Source organism: Anthonomus grandis, chromosome 10 (assembly GCF_022605725.1).
Source record: "Anthonomus grandis grandis chromosome 10, icAntGran1.3, whole genome shotgun sequence".
NCBI classification, from domain to species: Eukaryota; Metazoa; Arthropoda; class Insecta; order Coleoptera; family Curculionidae; genus Anthonomus; species Anthonomus grandis.
Window position 1 is genome coordinate 96,795 of NC_065555.1, and position 17,024 is coordinate 113,818.

Sequence of the window (17,024 nt, forward strand, 5' to 3'; positions counted from 1 at the left end):
CCACAGGGTTCATAAATAATAAATGGTATATTCTATAACAAGTGTGGCATAAGTAGGTACAAATACCATTGTATAGAGTATAATTTTTGACGGGCGTAATGCTTACTGATTTTTTTCTATGACTAATTAAGAAAACATCTTGTAAATCTGTCAGGATATTAATAAAACTTTAAAGGAAACCGTAATACATCAAATCAAGAACAATTTACTAAAAACAAGGTACTTACAGTAACTGTGATTATTAACTGTAATAACTAAACATTACATTGCACAATCAAGATAGAAGATCAGAGATCACGAGACATTACATACCTGGAAAAAGTATTGGTGAGCAACTATTTGGATAACTAACTGGATATATTAAGGCCATATAGCGAAATATGACAGTATACATACATCATTCTTACAGTAAGACTAACATCCTTCAGTTTTATGACATCAGGCGACCTTTATCATGTATTAGAGAATGAAAAATAATTAACAAACTACTGTTGTCCTTCTTTAACAATAAACCAGAACGAAACTTGTTGATGTGACCACTCCATACATGGTAATATCCTCATAGCGTTACTTAACGTGCCAAGGCATCAGCTTCCTACACTTAGCACGGAAGGATACGCTTATTGAATATTAATGAATTACTTAATAAATTAAATTAATGCTATGTGAAAACTCTCACTTTATATTTCTCTTAAATTGCTCGACACGACACCAATAAGGACATGAAACACAGATACTACTTGTCACTGGGGCGTTTACAGGAAAACTGACTTACAGATACCGGCCTTGTTCTAAATCATTTACAAGTGTTAGTTTCCACTTTTATAGGAATGTGGTACATTCTTATAAAAGATGTTTGACACCACTTAAACATTCCCAAACTAAGCCCTCATTTCTGATACCCATATTGCTTTGTATCATGCCGTTTTAAAAAAATTTAACAATGTGAAATATTTAAAAAAAAAACTTACGTTTTACACAACTTAGTTTTTTTTCTTCTGTTTATACTCTATAAAACGTTCACTCTGTTCCCCCTTTTTCAAATTATAGAAATCGAACAAGTCGAAGGTGGTGACCGGTTACATATTATACTCGAGGGAGGTGCGCAAGCAGGTGGTTCAGAATAATCCCGAATCGAAGTTCGGGGACATTTCGAGGATCGTCGGGTCCGAGTGGAAGGCGCTCGCCGCGAGCGAGAAACAGGTGTGGGAGGAACGAGCCTCGAAACTGAACGAGGAGACGAAGGCGCAACTGTTGGCCGAGCAGGAGTCCTGTCCGAGTCCCGCGCCCCAACCCCAGGGACCGCCGGAAAATCAGGTAATAATACTCCCTTAAATGAAACTTTTAACTGTTAAATTAACACTTTTTAAAAGTTAAATGAGTTTTCAATATACAATTACAGCAAACCATTTTCGAAATAAAGTTTTAACTTTATTTCTTTTTAACTTTAGTCTCAGGCTAATGTAAAGCTTTTGAATAGTGATCTTTTTGTTTTGACTTTTTTCTTTTTGTTAAGACATGGTTATATCCCAATGAACAAACTTAAAAATGTTAATTAAAACTATTCATTTTTCTCGTTATATCCATCGACAAATGTCTATATAAACCTACAACATATTTTCCAGATATTCGAATGTAAATGGGAAGACTGCGACTTCCAGTTCGAAGATCTGAGCGATTGCGTGGAACATTCGGTCAAAGATTCGAAGGATTCGCAGGGGCACGTGCAAAAATACTATCAGGTAAACGCTCTTCTGATTCTCATATGTAATAAGAACTCGCTAACGTGGGATTTTCAGGAACATCCGGGGGAGGAGCTTCAGTGCAAATGGCGCAACTGTTCTCGTTTGACCAAGAAGAATTTGCAACCGTTCCCGAACATAACGAGACTCATCCGACACGTGAGAGATATGCACATTAATAAGGGCAACGGGCGGGTTGTTATGCCCGACTTCAGGAGCAAGTAAATACGAGTTTTTCCCATATTTTATTTAGTCAAGTAACGATGTTTTAAATTCGAAATATTTATCACAAAAGTACAGAATCATCAAAACACTTCAAATAGTTCATGTTTCTAAAATCAACATATCCTACAATTTTTAACATGGTTGTACCTAAAAATGTCTATATTAGAGAATAATTTATCATACGTTTTTGTCAAATTGTGACAAAAGTGTGTTCCTTTGAGGCACCCTAAGTAAGACCCTACTAAACAGCTAATTTGCTTTCATAACAATTTGTAAAGAAACATATAACAATAGATTCTTATCTTCGGACCATAAGGCTTTCAAGTCCAGCCAATGTAATTCTAATCTGATAAGTAGGGTCTTTGTAGAGAAATTTTGATTTATACAATAAGAACTTATTTTGAACCTGCTTCAAAAGGTTAACATAACCTGTATACAATGGACACCATATAACAGAACAGTACTCTAAAATACCTCTAACAAGACAGTTGTACAGTGACTTAATAGTTTGAGTGTCATAGCAACAAAGAAACCCAGCATTCTGGATGATTTTAAAATAATCGCGTCGATATGTTTTTTAAAACTGAAATCCCTAATAAAAGTAAGTTTTAAGTCAATAAAATTATCAACCTTTTCTATTTAAATATTTGCATAAAATAGACTCTTTAAGTTTAGAATAGAACATTTTACATTTTTTAACGTTAATTTCTCAACATAAATAAATTAATTAATTATTCCAGGAAATTGAGACTTAATCTGGATTAAAACGGTTCAACTGCCTGGAATTGTAAAATAAATTTTTAACCTAGGCATTAATTTTGAATTAATTAATTAATTAATTATTCCAGGCAGTTGAGGTTTAATCTTAATTAAAATGCTCCTGTCTTTGTACCAGTTGACAAGAGAATTAAGGTTTCATTGAAGGAAGTGTCTTCTATACAGTCGTTTTTGTTTTATACCCTAACATATAGTTTGAGATCGTTTGCATATAATAAATATTCAATGTTAAAAAAATGAAAAACGACACTGTTAAAAAAAAATTAAATTAACACAGAACCCAGGTGGGATCCTTTAAAATTGCATTTATGTGACTTTAACTTCGAGTGTAAATTACTTATATACGATGACTTAGATTTGGTTTTTCTATATAACAAAATTTTCTGGCAAGGAGGTCTTATGAATGCCATTTACAATACCATTCGCAATTTACATTTCAATAATAAGTATAAAGTATATATTTAAAAAGCCTAGAAGAATGACGTCAAGTGCCTAGAATAAGCGAAGAAATTACTCTTAAATGCCTGGAAGAAAACTAACTACGTTAAGTGCATCGAATTGAAAGAAAAATTGCAACAAATATTTTAAAAAAATATGACTAATTTAAAATATATTTTTTTTTATAAAGTTTTAAATATCAGTAAAAAATTAATTAATATTTTATAATACGTGGATTAATTTTATTTCGAATTCTTAGAAGGCATTGAAATGCCATAGAATTCTTGAAACTCAATCTAAAAACCTGGAAAATGTGAACAAATATTTCTGGTTCCTGGATATCATAAGTTAAATTAATTACCTAGAAGATATGGAAAATTAATCTCAAAGCAATAGAACACTTAAAAAATAGGATTTCTGGAAAACACCATAAAATACAAGTGCCTGGAATAAAACCAAAAAATAATTTGTGATTGATCCCATTCAGAAAAAGAAAAATCGCATACAAAAATAAAGACTGGTCCAGATGTCGTTCCGTTGCATATTTTAAAACAGAGATTTCTGCTTTTGCTTGATTATAAAAAGTTCATTTTTCTTAGTATAAAAGTCCCAATTTTCCTATTTATTTGGCATAGAAACAAAAACAATCAAGTTTTAATATCTCCAATTCCCTTGATTAACTCTAAAACATGTACACCCTAAAAACATCATTTTTTGTATCCTTTTTAGGAACTTTAAACCGTCAACAAAAGCGACCGCCGTAAGAAACTTGAACACACAAACGGCAACTGCGAGCGCATCCGTCGCTACACCCGGTAAACGTAAGTAAAAATCAAACTTTACTCTTGCCACTATTACAATCATCAATCATGCTTTTTATCAATAACCATAACCATTTTTTTTCTATCTCTTTCTTTTTCGTTGGAATAGTGACTAGCGCTAGTACGTTCATTACAACGCCAGTGAATTACACGTCGGTTATAGTCGCAGGTAATTTTTACCAGATCGTAGCGTTGCCAGTAAATTTATTTTGAGTGTTTTGGTTTTTTTATTGTTTAGTTGAATATCCCGGTAGTTTTTCTTTTAATTTTTAGTCGTTATTTGTTAGATTTAGGCGTGAGAGTAGTAAAAAAAGCACCTTAGTTTAACACTTTAGTTGCCAAACTGGTACGGTGGTTTAATTGCACCTTAAAGGTAGTTAAAGAATTGCTTATTCCAGGATTTTGTTCAACAACGTTATATAAACTCTAAATGTATTAATCCGTATATTCTGTTAGTATTTTGTGACATCTGAATATTGGTACAGGAAAACTTTTTTTTAATGGTTTTACACTTAATGGAGAATTTGAGCTGTATCACCATGTTTTTTTACCTTCATATTCATTCTCTTACAAGAATCGTTCTCAAATGAAATTATTTGGTTAGGAATGCTTCTTCTTAGGCCTAAAACCCTTATAAGAATATTCCAATAATTTTGCTAAAAAATTTACAAAAAAAAGCTCAAACCAAAACTTCTCTAAATACCCAAGAATTGAACCCAGAATGGCGTTTTTATCCTCAAAACCTTCCCCAGAAGCACCATTATACTTTAATACGTAAATATTCTACGTATTGTATTTTGTATTCATTTATATTGCTAAAATATCCATAGAGTCCTTGTGAGACTATCTACTTGATATATAACAAAATACAAATGCAAGAATATAAATTAATAAGCAATTTTTGATTTCAAAATGTGCTGAAGTTTTACAGTTTGTTATGCAGAGATGTTTGTCATACAAATTCATGAAAGAAATAGACCAGGGCTGTAACTGTCAAAGAAGAAATTCCTGGGAGGAAGACGGGATAACTTAAACTGCTTGGAAGAAAATCAGCATTTCAAGAATATGTCAAGTTCAACAGTGAGAATTTTATAATTTAATGCTCTATTTTTCTTAGAATTCGAGACATTTTGTTATGTGCCAACACTAGTAAACGAACGAGCAATAGCTAAACGTATCTGTCCTAATCAGCTCTCAGAAAAAGCTTTCTTCATAAAAACTAAGATGTTAGTAGTACATCATGTTGCCGAAAAATCAAGTTCAGTAAAATTATTTCTTCTGGGAGTAAAATTTCTTATATGGAGTATATTTGGCCCAAAGTATCTTCTGGTCAGACCCTAGACTATCATGTTTGATTACATACAAGTGCTCGATCAATTATAAATAATCTCACTAGATCCTATAGAGATTAATGGAAAGAGGAGGATTTCCTGAAAGTTCTTTTTTATAACGATTTATACAAAGGACTAAAATTTGTATCTTTCCAGGCATAATTTTCACTCTCATTTATCAATTCAAACACGATCACTTGATAACTTTTGAATTTAACTTTTAGCACCCGCCTCTAGTGCCACCCCCATAGTGACAGGGGCGGCCCAAAAATCGACGGAACCGATGTTCCTCTCCGTCCCGCCGAGGCCACAAAGGGTTTTACACTCCGAGGCGTACATCAAGTAAGACTAATTAATTTATTATTAATCTTTACTAATTATTTTTTAAAAATGTCAAGATATATCGAGGGCCTCAACGCCGAACAGAAGCACATCAGTAATTGGGAGCGTACGTTACACGCGACGCCAGAAACCTGCGCCCCACCGGATCCGGAGAAATTATCTCAGGTGGCCACGTGGCTCGGCAAACGGGCCGATCAACACGACAACGTCGTCGCTGCACTCTGGCAACTACGCAATCAACTTCTCAAGGACACCCTCTGTCTGCACAAGACCTTGTAATTAGTCTTATGAAGTTATTTAACGGATCGGTGACTGTTGAAAGTGTGGTACAATTAATTACTTATATTAAGTAAATTATTAAAGGGTCCTACCGAATAACGATGACACTTATTCCAGTTTGTAAATATTCCTACTTAAAAAACTGTTTTTTTTTTAATTATTAGTTTGTATTAATGTTTAACTTTGTATATTTTGTCTTTTTAATTATGGATTCGGCCCACTTTATGTTTGATAAGGACTGATTTACTATGCGAAAGCGCGGTTCGGATCTTCGTTATTCTTTCCTCGCTTAAACGTTTTTAAGCTGTAGATACCGGTTTAAGTTTTAACTTATTATTTGCAGTATTTTATACGGTTTTTGTGAAATATTTTTTTGCGTGTAATGTTTTTTTTTTTTTATTGAGGATGTAGCAAATATATTTGTCGGATACGTAGAATATGGGATTTTTTTTCATTCGAACCAATAAAAAACCAGCCAGACATTCTCATCATCTCTTTTATTATTCAGTATCGTACAAAATATTGAATGAGCGATATTTCAAGATAAATTCTTCATTTGTATCTAAATGGAAGAGAAAAATAAATAGGCACATCAGAATGGTCTAAGGGACAAGGAAAAAAAGCCTGAAATGCTTGGTTTGTTATTTGTTGGACATTCCTTTGAACATACCTTATATTAAGTTATTATTAATGGTAATAAATAAATTCTTCAAGACGTCTTTGGTGCAATTATTTCTTAGTAAGAATTTGTTTTTTGTTATGCAAGATGATCAAAATTCAAAAACTACATCTTGACCGTAAAACACGTTACAAGCTGTTGTTATGATACGTATCATAAAAGTATGAAACTGGCAATGTTAATGGAAGACATACTGATTCAACAAGGGAATCAGATTTCACGATTTCAAAATGCTTATGGTCTTGTGTCACTGCTCAGTAATAACAGTAAAGAATAGGTTACATGAAAACTATTTTTACTCCAGACATCCTGTGGAAATCCCATAATCTGATTTGTAAGACTCACTATAAACTTGAAACAGCACAATCATCATTATTATTTGTTGCTCTATAAATTTAGTGGGTCTTACTGTACGATAATTGTCCACCCATCGCTCTCAGATCTGCAACGATCTTGTTTCTCCATCTCATTCGTGGTATCCCTATAGATCTTCGCTTTTTTGGATTTTAATCACAGATCATTATGATTACTCGAAAGTCTTCTTGTTGGTCAATGTACATGTCCAGTCAGCTCTTTGTTCTACGACGGAACTGTCTTATTCCTGGATCTTTGCATGATCCAAAGAATCTCTCGAGCACGTGTGGGTTATATTGAAAAGAAGGCGTGTTTTAGATTAAGAAATGGTGTTCTAGACAAGGGAAGAATTACTAAATTGTATGTACATACAACTATAATTTGAGCAAAATAATATTGACAATTTAATTAGGAGCGCACAAACAATTGTAGAGCCACGATGAATTTTTTAGAATTTAATATTGAACATATATATGTGTTTCATTTTCAAACAATATTTCATTCAATACATTTGTCCCCTAGACCATTATTTTGATGTGTAATTATAAGAATCACTTCGGAAAGCGTGATACTAAAACATTCATCAAGATTCCAAGCATATAACCAGTAAATTTAACACGTTAACTGCCGTAAGATGGATTTTATTAAAAAAAAAATTACGTGTTACAACTGGAAACGGACAAAAAAATAATTCAAATTAATTTATCAGGTTGCGTGTACCATATAAGCGTCACGTACAAAACAAATGTTGAATTAATTAAATAATTGTTGATTTTATAAAACTGTGACAGTTAACGTGTTTAAAAAAAAGAAAACATCCTCTATAAGCCGAAAACATCACAATTAATTTTTTAAATCATTATTAAGGTATAAGGCAGTGTCGATTTTGGGATGTTTGGCCTTCAATATCCGACCAAATCCGCGACGGTTTGATCCATCTCGTCCGCGATCGCTTTGAATTTGCTCTTCTCCAACACTAACTCGTCTGAAACATTTAAAAATGAAATATTTTTAGGGTGAAATCTATAAAAGGGATTATCACGGATTCTATATAGTTTCTTCATTAAATGGTTGGTTCCATCCAAAGATTTATTTCAGAAAAAGACATTAATGCTTAGAAAGGAGATGCGCATCTTCAAGAAGCCTTACTAAAATGTGAAATAAAAAGGAAAACATTATAGTAATGCATAATAACGTCATGGTTTTTTTAGCACAAAAATAGTCCAAAACATTAACTCATAGATTCTTTTTCTACCATTAAAGCCTGAACTAAAACCCCAATAATGAATCATATAAATTTTTGGAGTAAATTTTTTTTTTTAAATGAAATCACAGGTTGAAGAAATTTATTATTAAAACAAAAGAAAAATGTTTACACAAAACGTGCTCAAAAACTATGGAGAAAATACTAAAAGATGCTATCTAATCAGATATCGATCGAATTCCCACTTTGATGCATTCACAAAAAAAACAATAAATTTTAAAAAACAGAAGATTTTACTTTTGAACGTTTCCTAGTCACGTCATAATTGACAAAAAGTCATCGCACTAATCACAACATCAAAAAATTCCCAGTAAATTTAAAATGTCTCAACCGGGGTCTACCGCGGAACAATTGCTGGGAAGTATTTACGAAGAAACAGTCCAGTTATTCGAAGGCATGAAATCGGCATTATTAGAATCCATCAATTTAACCGCACAAGAAATGAAAAACCAGAACGACATCATGCTCAAACAGCTACATCAGGATTTAGAGGAGCTGCAAAATAAACTTGACACGAAGTAACGTTACTTTGATACTTTCTTTCTTCATATAAGAGTGTATTCTTGCTCTAGGGAAATAAAAAAACAAATGGCGGCCAAATCAAAAGAACTTAACGAAAAAATAGTTGAAAGGGAACGACAGACGATCAGCACGATTAATGAGACCTGGACGATGACGAAGAACAAATTGAATAGCTCTTATGAGTTGGCCAAGTCGACCCTTGCAGAGAAAAGTAGCAAAGAGTTGGAAAAAACGTTCAAAGAAGTCCTTAAGGGGTTAGAAAAAGCCGTTGCAGACTGCATTAAAGTGATCAAAGAATATGCGAAAACCGGTAAAAACATGATTAACGACTTCCTGAAAGGAATTAAATAAACCCTTCTTTTGTGAGTTTCATATGTGTGATTAAATAAGGGCTATGATTTGTTTGTTCCTCAAAAAAAAAACATAAAATAAACATATATAAATATAATTTATATTAGTGTTTGCACAAATAAAGACACCTACCATCTAAACATCTTTGTACGCCGCACAATCGTAATAACTTCATCAAATTGTTTATTTAAAAAAAAAAGATGGCAAGAGTCGCTTTAATAAAGAAAATACAATTTTAGGAAGCTATTATAAACCGATTGACGGTGCACATAAAATAAAAAATAAATAATAATAATAATAAAGTGAAATAATAAGGGGGAATTTAAAGGATAAGTTCCACGAAGGCCGTGTCCAAATCGTCTCCAATTTCCTTGTAACGTTCCTTTTCGGCGACAAGCTCGTCTGTAAGAAGAAAATTTTAAAAATAAACAAATAATAAATATAGGGCAAAATACATGTCAAGTGTATAGCGGTTTTACTAATTAATTGTAAAATTGTTAGTAATCAAACGTCACTTACCTTCTTTGGTGAAAAAAATCTGTTTGGAGAGGGCGTGGCTAGTAGAGGGGCACCCTTTCACAATGGCCGCCATCTTGGATGTTACCATGACAACCTCTTAATTAGGAGTTATTGTTTTGTTTTAGTTTCTCATGGTAACCCAAGATGAACCCACTGAAAATTGCCTTTGACAAGCTCATTAATAAAACGACCATGCAAAAGCGACAAATTAAAAAAAAAAAAAACAAACAAAAAAAACTGAAGTAAAAATATATAATCGATTAGTTATTACAACTACATAAAAATACACTTTTTTTCTCATTTAACTATTAATTAATAATAGAAAATATAAACAATATAAGGCTTTAAAATAAATTTAAAAATACTTGATGAATTTCCAAACAAACGGGTAGCCAAAATTATTTATAAACTAAACTATACAAATAATAATAAAAGCCGATAATAAAGTTGTTCAGCCGACTAATAACGCATGTATGTAAGTAGAATAGGCCAAAGGTATGGCAGTGTTTACTTATATGAATATTGCAACTAAACATATATATATATAATTTAATATATTGCAAAAAAAAACAATAATAGAAAATCACAAAAAAATAGCGGCCTAAACTTTGTGCAGTGCCAAATACCTAAATAATTAAATCGATAATTTTAAGCACCAAATACTTTTGTGAAGCAGTGATTTTGACCCAATAAAGTTCTCTAAACGACAGTTAAATTGGCAAAGGAACATTGCGAAAGAAGCTCACTTGTTTTTAATATACAGGGTGTTCCGAATCGCTGTGTTTAATTTTAGAAAAAAAGCAATAAAGGGTTTTAAATGAGATATTTTTACGAAATTTGGAGCACGCCTTAGGAGTATCAAAAGTCACCTTTGGTTTTGAAAGATTTTCTTATCAGTGGTGTCCGTACGTGTATTTTAATTGAATATTCTTGATTAAAAATGAGGCAAAAATTTGAAAGGTCTTGCATAAGACTTTGAGTTCGTTTCGTCCTCCTCTAAAATAATTGAAAAATTTTCTTACAGAATATCCAATAAAAGAAATTCTAACTGAATTTGATATTCACGGGATGGATGAGATACTCAAAGGTAGTCTAGGAAATTCAGAGCTCATTCTCGAAAAACGACTGATTAATGAATAAATTCTGTCCATAGGTACTAGCCATGAATAGGAAAATGAGTTAGAAAGTCTAGAAAAGGAAAAAATTACTTAAAATTGTATTTAATTGCTTGGGAAAAATGTATGAACCTCAGCATGGCTTTCTGAGGCTACTGACCTACGCAATTATTGATATTTTGAATAGAACGGATCAGATGAATGTGGTGTTTACCAACTCCTTTGATAACATTGATCATAATATACTACTTACAAAAACCTGGACACCTTTTAGAATATTGAATTAAATTGCTTGTAATCTAAACGGTTTTAAATTGTAACTTAATTCTTAGTTAGTAAAATGCGTTTTGTCTTAGATAGTTTTAGAGATATTTTAGGCAGAAAAGTGCCGAATTCGATGATGGAATGGCACACAAGTAATAACTTGAAATTATCTAAATCTAAATGGAGTTTTTTTAATTAATAGCACACTTGGACTATCAACTTAAGATGATTTATTAAAAGTTGAATTCATGGTTTTTTTTAGCACTCGAACACCTGGACTATCATGAGTGTGTAGGTCTAATTTTGTTAATATATTTTTTAAATAATAACACTTCTATTACCATAAATAATAGTCCAATAGCGTATGTTCAAGTAATGAACGAAGAGAACAAGTTAATTTTTTTAGTACAGGCACTCCTGGACTATAGGATTGGAGTCAAATTGTGTAAGTCTAATTTTTGTTCAATTATTGGATCTTTTTTACTACTGGTACACCTGGACTATAAGTATAATTTCTTGGTAATTGTTGGAAGTTGTGTTTATAAATATTATCAGTAGTACAAATACACCTGGACTATAGACTGGCGTATAGACTAAGGATGAAAGTCTTAATTTTGTTTCATTAATGGATTTTTTTTTAATGAAGGCACGCCTGGACTACGGATGTAAGATTGAATTATTAAATAGTTAATTCATGGAAACTTTCGTATTTTTTTAGTATTGGACACTTGGACTATAATGAGTGCATATTGGACTTTTTAATAGTGCTATTAATAAAAAATTCATTAATTCAATACCTGGACCATTACTATAAAAAATAGTCTAGTTTACTAATGATTACTAGTTGAATAATAAATTTTAATCCAAGAGTGTAGGTTTAAAAAAATTATTACAGGCACGACTAGATTTTAAGATTGTAGTCCGAGAGTGTCTATTATTGGATTATTTTTTTACTTGTACGCCTGGACTATGAGTATAGTTTCTTGGCAATTAGTAAAGGGAGACCATTAATGGATTTTTTCTTTGGTTTTTATTTTTTTACTTGAAAACTGTGCATCGTTGGAACAAAAGGCAGAGAATCAAATTTGCTCCAAACTGAACCTGGATTTTAGAAAAAAAAACTTTTTTCTTTAAGATAATTTAATTGAAAATAACCGATTTAAAAACTTTTAGTTCAAAAAATGCCTTTTATTACTTCAAAGTCCTGTACCAAATTCCATAAAAATATATCGACTAGTAACGACTAAAAAATATATATTTTCTTAAACTTTCGCTAAAAATTCGCTTATTTTGCACAAAGAATTCAATGTTGGGATACCGCAATTTCAGGACACCCTGTAAGAGAACTTTATCGCATAATAAGCACAGCAAATTCTGGAATAAATCGGAATGTTTCTGGTTTGATCTTACATGAGCAACATTTGAAATTTAAAAAAAAAATGGCATAAACTATCATAATGATCATAAATAAAGCTACTTATGAAATATTTTAATACGGTCGTGGCCATTTTCGGATCAACTTTGGCTAAAACCTTTCGTGGTTCTTCTAAATGATCTGAAAAATGGCGGACCATACATATTCTTGTGGACGCGTGACAATTATTCTTCTTGATTGTATATAAAATTTATGTAAAAAAAAATAAAAAAATGCTCCCTCGCTAATATATTTATATAATAATAATATGTATGGGTTTACATATTCTGTATGTCGTGCAGCGTGGCCTCCATCTCGTCCGCGAGTATTTTGTTCTTGTCTTTTTCCGCTAATAGGTCGTCTGCGAGAGGTGGTGGAAGGAGGGTTAAGGGTTAATAAAAAAAAAACAAATTAAAAAAAATTAGTAGTCACGCGTATTAAACATTAATAAAAGGAACACAACAATCATAAAACTGTCTGTGTAGGTGTTTTAGGGTGAGAATTTGTAGTTTTTAAAATGATTTAATAACGTACCTTCTAGTCTGTCGACCTCCTTTTGCAACTTTTGGACCGAACGTTCAGCGAATTCGGCACGGGCTTCAGCCTATAGAAAAATAATTATTTAATAATTTATTTTTTATTGCAGAGATATATGCAAGCAAGCAAACGGTTCACCCTTAGGATTCATTTGTTCAAAACGAAACACAATTTACTTTACATTTAATTTAATATAAAAATTTAAGCAATTATTCAAAAGATATTTAAATTCAAATTAATTTTTGATTTTAAATGTCAAAAAATAAAAATTAGTGTATCTCTGAAGGATTAAAAAAATTAAATATTTACCGAATATAAAAATATGTTTTTCGTGTCCATTTCCGGTTAAACCGGAAGTAATTAGGTCAATTTAAAACAAACGATAGTTTTAAAGGTGAACCACTGGCTTGGGACATCTGGTATACAAACTGTTTTCAATACTTAAAGATTTTGATCCTTAAAGGCGGTTTTTGGAAATCTAATTAAATACTAAAACATTTCAAATAATGAATAATTTTTTAACTCTTTAAGTATTCATGGTCGAAAATTGAAACCACCCTGACTAATGAACGGCTTGAAAACGGCTTTGAAAGGCTCGGTGGTTCAAAAAATAGACCATATTTTGATGTTGCTTTACAATGCGCTGCCGAAGCACAAAATTTAAACCACCTATTAATTGGAACTCGCTCCGTGGACATTTTAACGTTTTTTTTTTTTTTTTTTTTACTTTGGCGGTTAGATTTCTTATTCGGTGAATAGCAGCATTGATGAAACACCTGTTACGAATTAAATTTTAGGTTAAAATAAACAAAAGTTAGTTTTCTGTCTCTAAATTGATAAATACTATTAGATCCTGCAAAAAGTGATAGCTTACATCATTCCAGTAAGTATAGATATTTAATTTACATATATTTATTAGTATGTTGGTTTTTATGTGGTTCTTTTTTACTACCACCGCTCCACCAGAATATTGAGTTTCACTAATTATAAAATACCTACAAAATATTTTCTTGCAGGTATGGAGCCTTTGCCATTTAAGACGGAAGGACGTTTGACTTACGATGAAGTCAACATACAAATCGACACATTTAATGTCGATACACTGCCTTCGGGGTCTGAGTCAGAAATTTATATGGACTCCTTCGATATAGAGGACGAAACTGTAGTTCCTACAGTTATTACAGATATGGAAGAAGACCTGCCGGTTTCTGAGGAGGAAGATCCAAGTGATAATATCCCCCTTTCCGAACTACAACAACAGTGGTCAAAAGGTAAAATTCCTGTTTGGTCTAATGTTCATAGACCTGATCCTCTTCCTCAATTTATCGAACCTTTTGGAATTCCTCAGTTTATCAAAGACATTAATGATCCAACACCGTATATGATTTTTGAACTGTTTATTACTGAGGAATTTATTGATACTTTAGTGTTTTAAACAAATTTTTATGCCGAGCAGGGAAAACTTTCAACTGGGAAAAGCTATGTCGTGAAATTAATGCTTTTCTGGGCATAAATTTGTTAATGGGTATCAAACGTAGTCCCAGCTATAAAGATTATTGGTCAATTGCTCCCGAATTGCATGATGCTTTTATCAGCTCAGTAATGACCCAAAAAAGATTTGGATGGCTCTTGAGTCATCTCCATCTGAAGCCTCCAAAATCTTCCCCTAGACTATGATAAGCTTTATAAAATTCGCCTTATGCTAGAACTGTTGACTCATAACTTCCTAATCAAGTAGTTGTAGTTGATGAGTCAATGATTAAATTTAAGGGTCGTAGTAGCCTTAAGCAGTACATGCCAAAAAAACCAATCAAAATAAGATGTGGATGTTAGCTGATAAATCTGGTTATTGCCTAAAATTTGATTTGTACACTGGAAAATCACCTACTGGTGAAATAGAATAGTGCCTTGGTTCAAGAGTCGTTACAAATTTGATAAAACACTTAGAAAATAACGACTATGTGTTATATGTTGATAATTTGTTTACTAGCGTCGATCTATTTCAACAATTGAAAGAAAGAAAAATCCATGCTGTTGAAACCGTAAGTTGTTAATCGTCGTCATATGCCAAAATTTAAACCAGACAAGAATTTGAAACGCAGTCATGTGCAATGGTTTACAAGCAGTACCAGATTGTTAGCTAAAAAATGGAAAGACAGTCGATGTGTTCACATGTTATCAAATTTTGATCAGCCAGAAGATGTAGGAACAGTAAAAAGAAAAGAAAGAAGTGGACAAATTACTGAAATTCCATGTCCTCAATCTATAATCGATTACAATTCTAATATGAATGGAGTCAACATATTTGACCAAAGACTTTCTAACTACAAGATTGACCGTCGCAGTAAAAAGTGGTGGCATCGAATATTTTTTTACTTATTAGATGCATCAATAATTGTAAATTCCAATATTATTTGTAATAGGTTGGAGTGACCAAAAATGTCTGCTAAAGATTTTAAAAGACGAAGTGTCATAAACGGTTTAATCTTAGAAACGCTTGTAAATCGAAAGAGAAATTTGGTTGCACCATCAGATGTTGAAATAAAAAATACAAACGTTACGTACCCTTAGAGATAAGACAGCGGTCATCTGCTTATTAACCTACAAGGAGTACCAGAAGAAGGTGCGCGCTTTGTAGCACTAAGGCTAACCCAGTAAGGACGGATTGGGTATGTTCCATATGTAAAGTCCCTTTGTGATTGGGAAAACGTAAAGAGTGTTTCCAAAGTTATCATGCAACGTAATTTTTAGTACCCAAGTTTGTACGAGTTTTTAAATAAATTTGTTATCTTATTCTTAGTTTTTTTATTTTGTGTCGCGGGGTCCACAATATGATCCACCGAATTATTCAAATTTAACAAAAAACTGATTTTTATTATTACTAATGTATTAAATTACTACAATTTTACAAAAAATATAAAAATTCATAAAAAAAATATTTTGGCTCCCCTAGGTATTTTTTATCAACTAAATTAGGCGCCGCTAAGAGTTAAATACCCTTGAAAAATAACCAACCCTTTAAGGATCAGCATCTTAATATAAAAATATCTCAAATACAAGGTGTTCCAAATTAGCTCTTAGTCATAAGCTAATTATGTGCCAATTAGATTTTTTTTTAATATTGAGCTGTGTTTTTGAAATATTCACACTTTTCTTCATGGAACACCTGGTAGTTGTGAGGTGTTGTTGCCACAAAAAAAAATCTCTAACATGCACCTCTACCAATAATAAATAAGCCAAACCAAATGTACAAAATGGGGTTAATAAAGCGGTTTTTTGCCTTAAATACTTACGGTTCGGTGCGAATCTAACCTTGTTAAAGAGTAATAAATACAATTGCCCACTAACCCATATACAATAACGATTGGCGAAGAATAAGATGGTGGTTAATGAGGTGAGAGGGACATTACTTAATATATACATTTTAGAAATGAAAAATGATCCATGTCCATGAGTCCACAACTGTTAGATAGTGACCAGATGTCAATTAAAAAAATATATATAATATTTTAACGAATCAAGTATGCGTAGCTTACTTTCAATTATTTCAAGATGGCGCCCAACGGCCATTTTGAATACATACAACAGATGGAACAAAAGTAATCACCCTATTACTAGGACCATAAAGATATTTCAATTTTATTAAAAAACTAATTCTGATAATAAATAATGTATTAACTGAATTAGATAAAAAGTAAAAGTTTGAGAGCAAAAATCAAATAAGTTTTGTGAAACTATACATTGTTACGTCAAAAAGCAAGAAATTCGAAAAAATAGTAAAGCAAATTAAAATAATATCCTTGGCATTATCAGTAGAAAAATTTCATTTTTTTTTTAAATAAAATTATGAATTTTGAAAAAATATTTCTTCTAAAAAACTGTCAGCTAAGTAAAATATTCAGCCTACAAATACTAGAAATAAGGAAAAACTTGTCATCCTTAAATAAGTATAGTAGATATCGAGTTCTTTTTTGGAATTTAGATTCTCAATGTTCCATTAAAGGTCTAGACTTCGCTTTTTTACAACATAATTGTAACCTCTTTATAAAA

At 31.9% G+C, this 17,024-nt stretch overlaps 3 protein-coding genes across 20 annotated transcripts in view; 2 read left to right on the plus strand and 1 right to left on the minus strand.

The window, feature by feature from the left end:
- LOC126741522 (protein polybromo-1) overlaps positions 1-6,392 on the plus strand; it is a 54,769-nt gene extending 48,377 nt beyond the window's left edge. For both annotated transcript variants that reach the window (XM_050447955.1, XM_050447956.1), the window contains exons 24-30: positions 1,051-1,317; positions 1,626-1,742; positions 1,800-1,963; positions 3,912-4,003; positions 4,113-4,172; positions 5,559-5,676; positions 5,733-6,392. In XM_050447955.1, the coding sequence (XP_050303912.1) occupies positions 1,051-1,317; positions 1,626-1,742; positions 1,800-1,963; positions 3,912-4,003; positions 4,113-4,172; positions 5,559-5,676; positions 5,733-5,955 (1,041 nt within the window). In that variant the 3' untranslated portion in view covers positions 5,956-6,392. The remainder of the gene's footprint in view (positions 1-1,050; positions 1,318-1,625; positions 1,743-1,799; positions 1,964-3,911; positions 4,004-4,112; positions 4,173-5,558; positions 5,677-5,732) is intronic.
- Positions 6,393-8,500: 2,108 nt separating this feature from the next.
- On the plus strand, positions 8,501-9,226 carry LOC126741526 (uncharacterized). Its single transcript, XM_050447977.1, has 2 exons — positions 8,501-8,770; positions 8,825-9,226. Exons 1-2 carry the CDS (start codon positions 8,574-8,576, stop codon positions 9,123-9,125), a joined length of 498 nt encoding a protein of 165 aa, XP_050303934.1. The 5' UTR covers positions 8,501-8,573; the 3' UTR covers positions 9,126-9,226.
- Positions 9,204-17,024, minus strand: part of LOC126741524 (tropomyosin-2) — a 37,258-nt gene continuing 29,437 nt past the window's right edge. For 12 of the 17 annotated variants that reach the window (XM_050447976.1, XM_050447968.1, XM_050447966.1 and 9 more), the window contains 2 exons: positions 12,972-13,041; positions 9,883-12,798 (listed from right to left, as the gene is read on the minus strand). In XM_050447976.1, the coding sequence (XP_050303933.1) occupies positions 12,716-12,798; positions 12,972-13,041 (153 nt within the window). In that variant the 3' untranslated portion in view covers positions 9,883-12,715. Of the gene's footprint in view, positions 9,528-9,882; positions 12,799-12,971; positions 13,042-17,024 lie in introns of those variants that run through there. The other 5 variants (XM_050447969.1, XM_050447970.1, XM_050447964.1 and 2 more) reach the window with 1 other exon arrangement.

Bases quoted from the DNA above. Each gene is read 5' to 3' on its own strand.
- LOC126741526 (XM_050447977.1), top strand. From the start codon at position 8,574: ATGTCTCAACCGGGGTCTACCGCGGAACAATTGCTGGGAAGTATTTAC. The intron at 8,771-8,824 runs GTAACGTTACTT...TTCTTGCTCTAG, and splicing joins CAAAATAAACTTGACACGAA to GGAAATAAAAAAACAAATGG.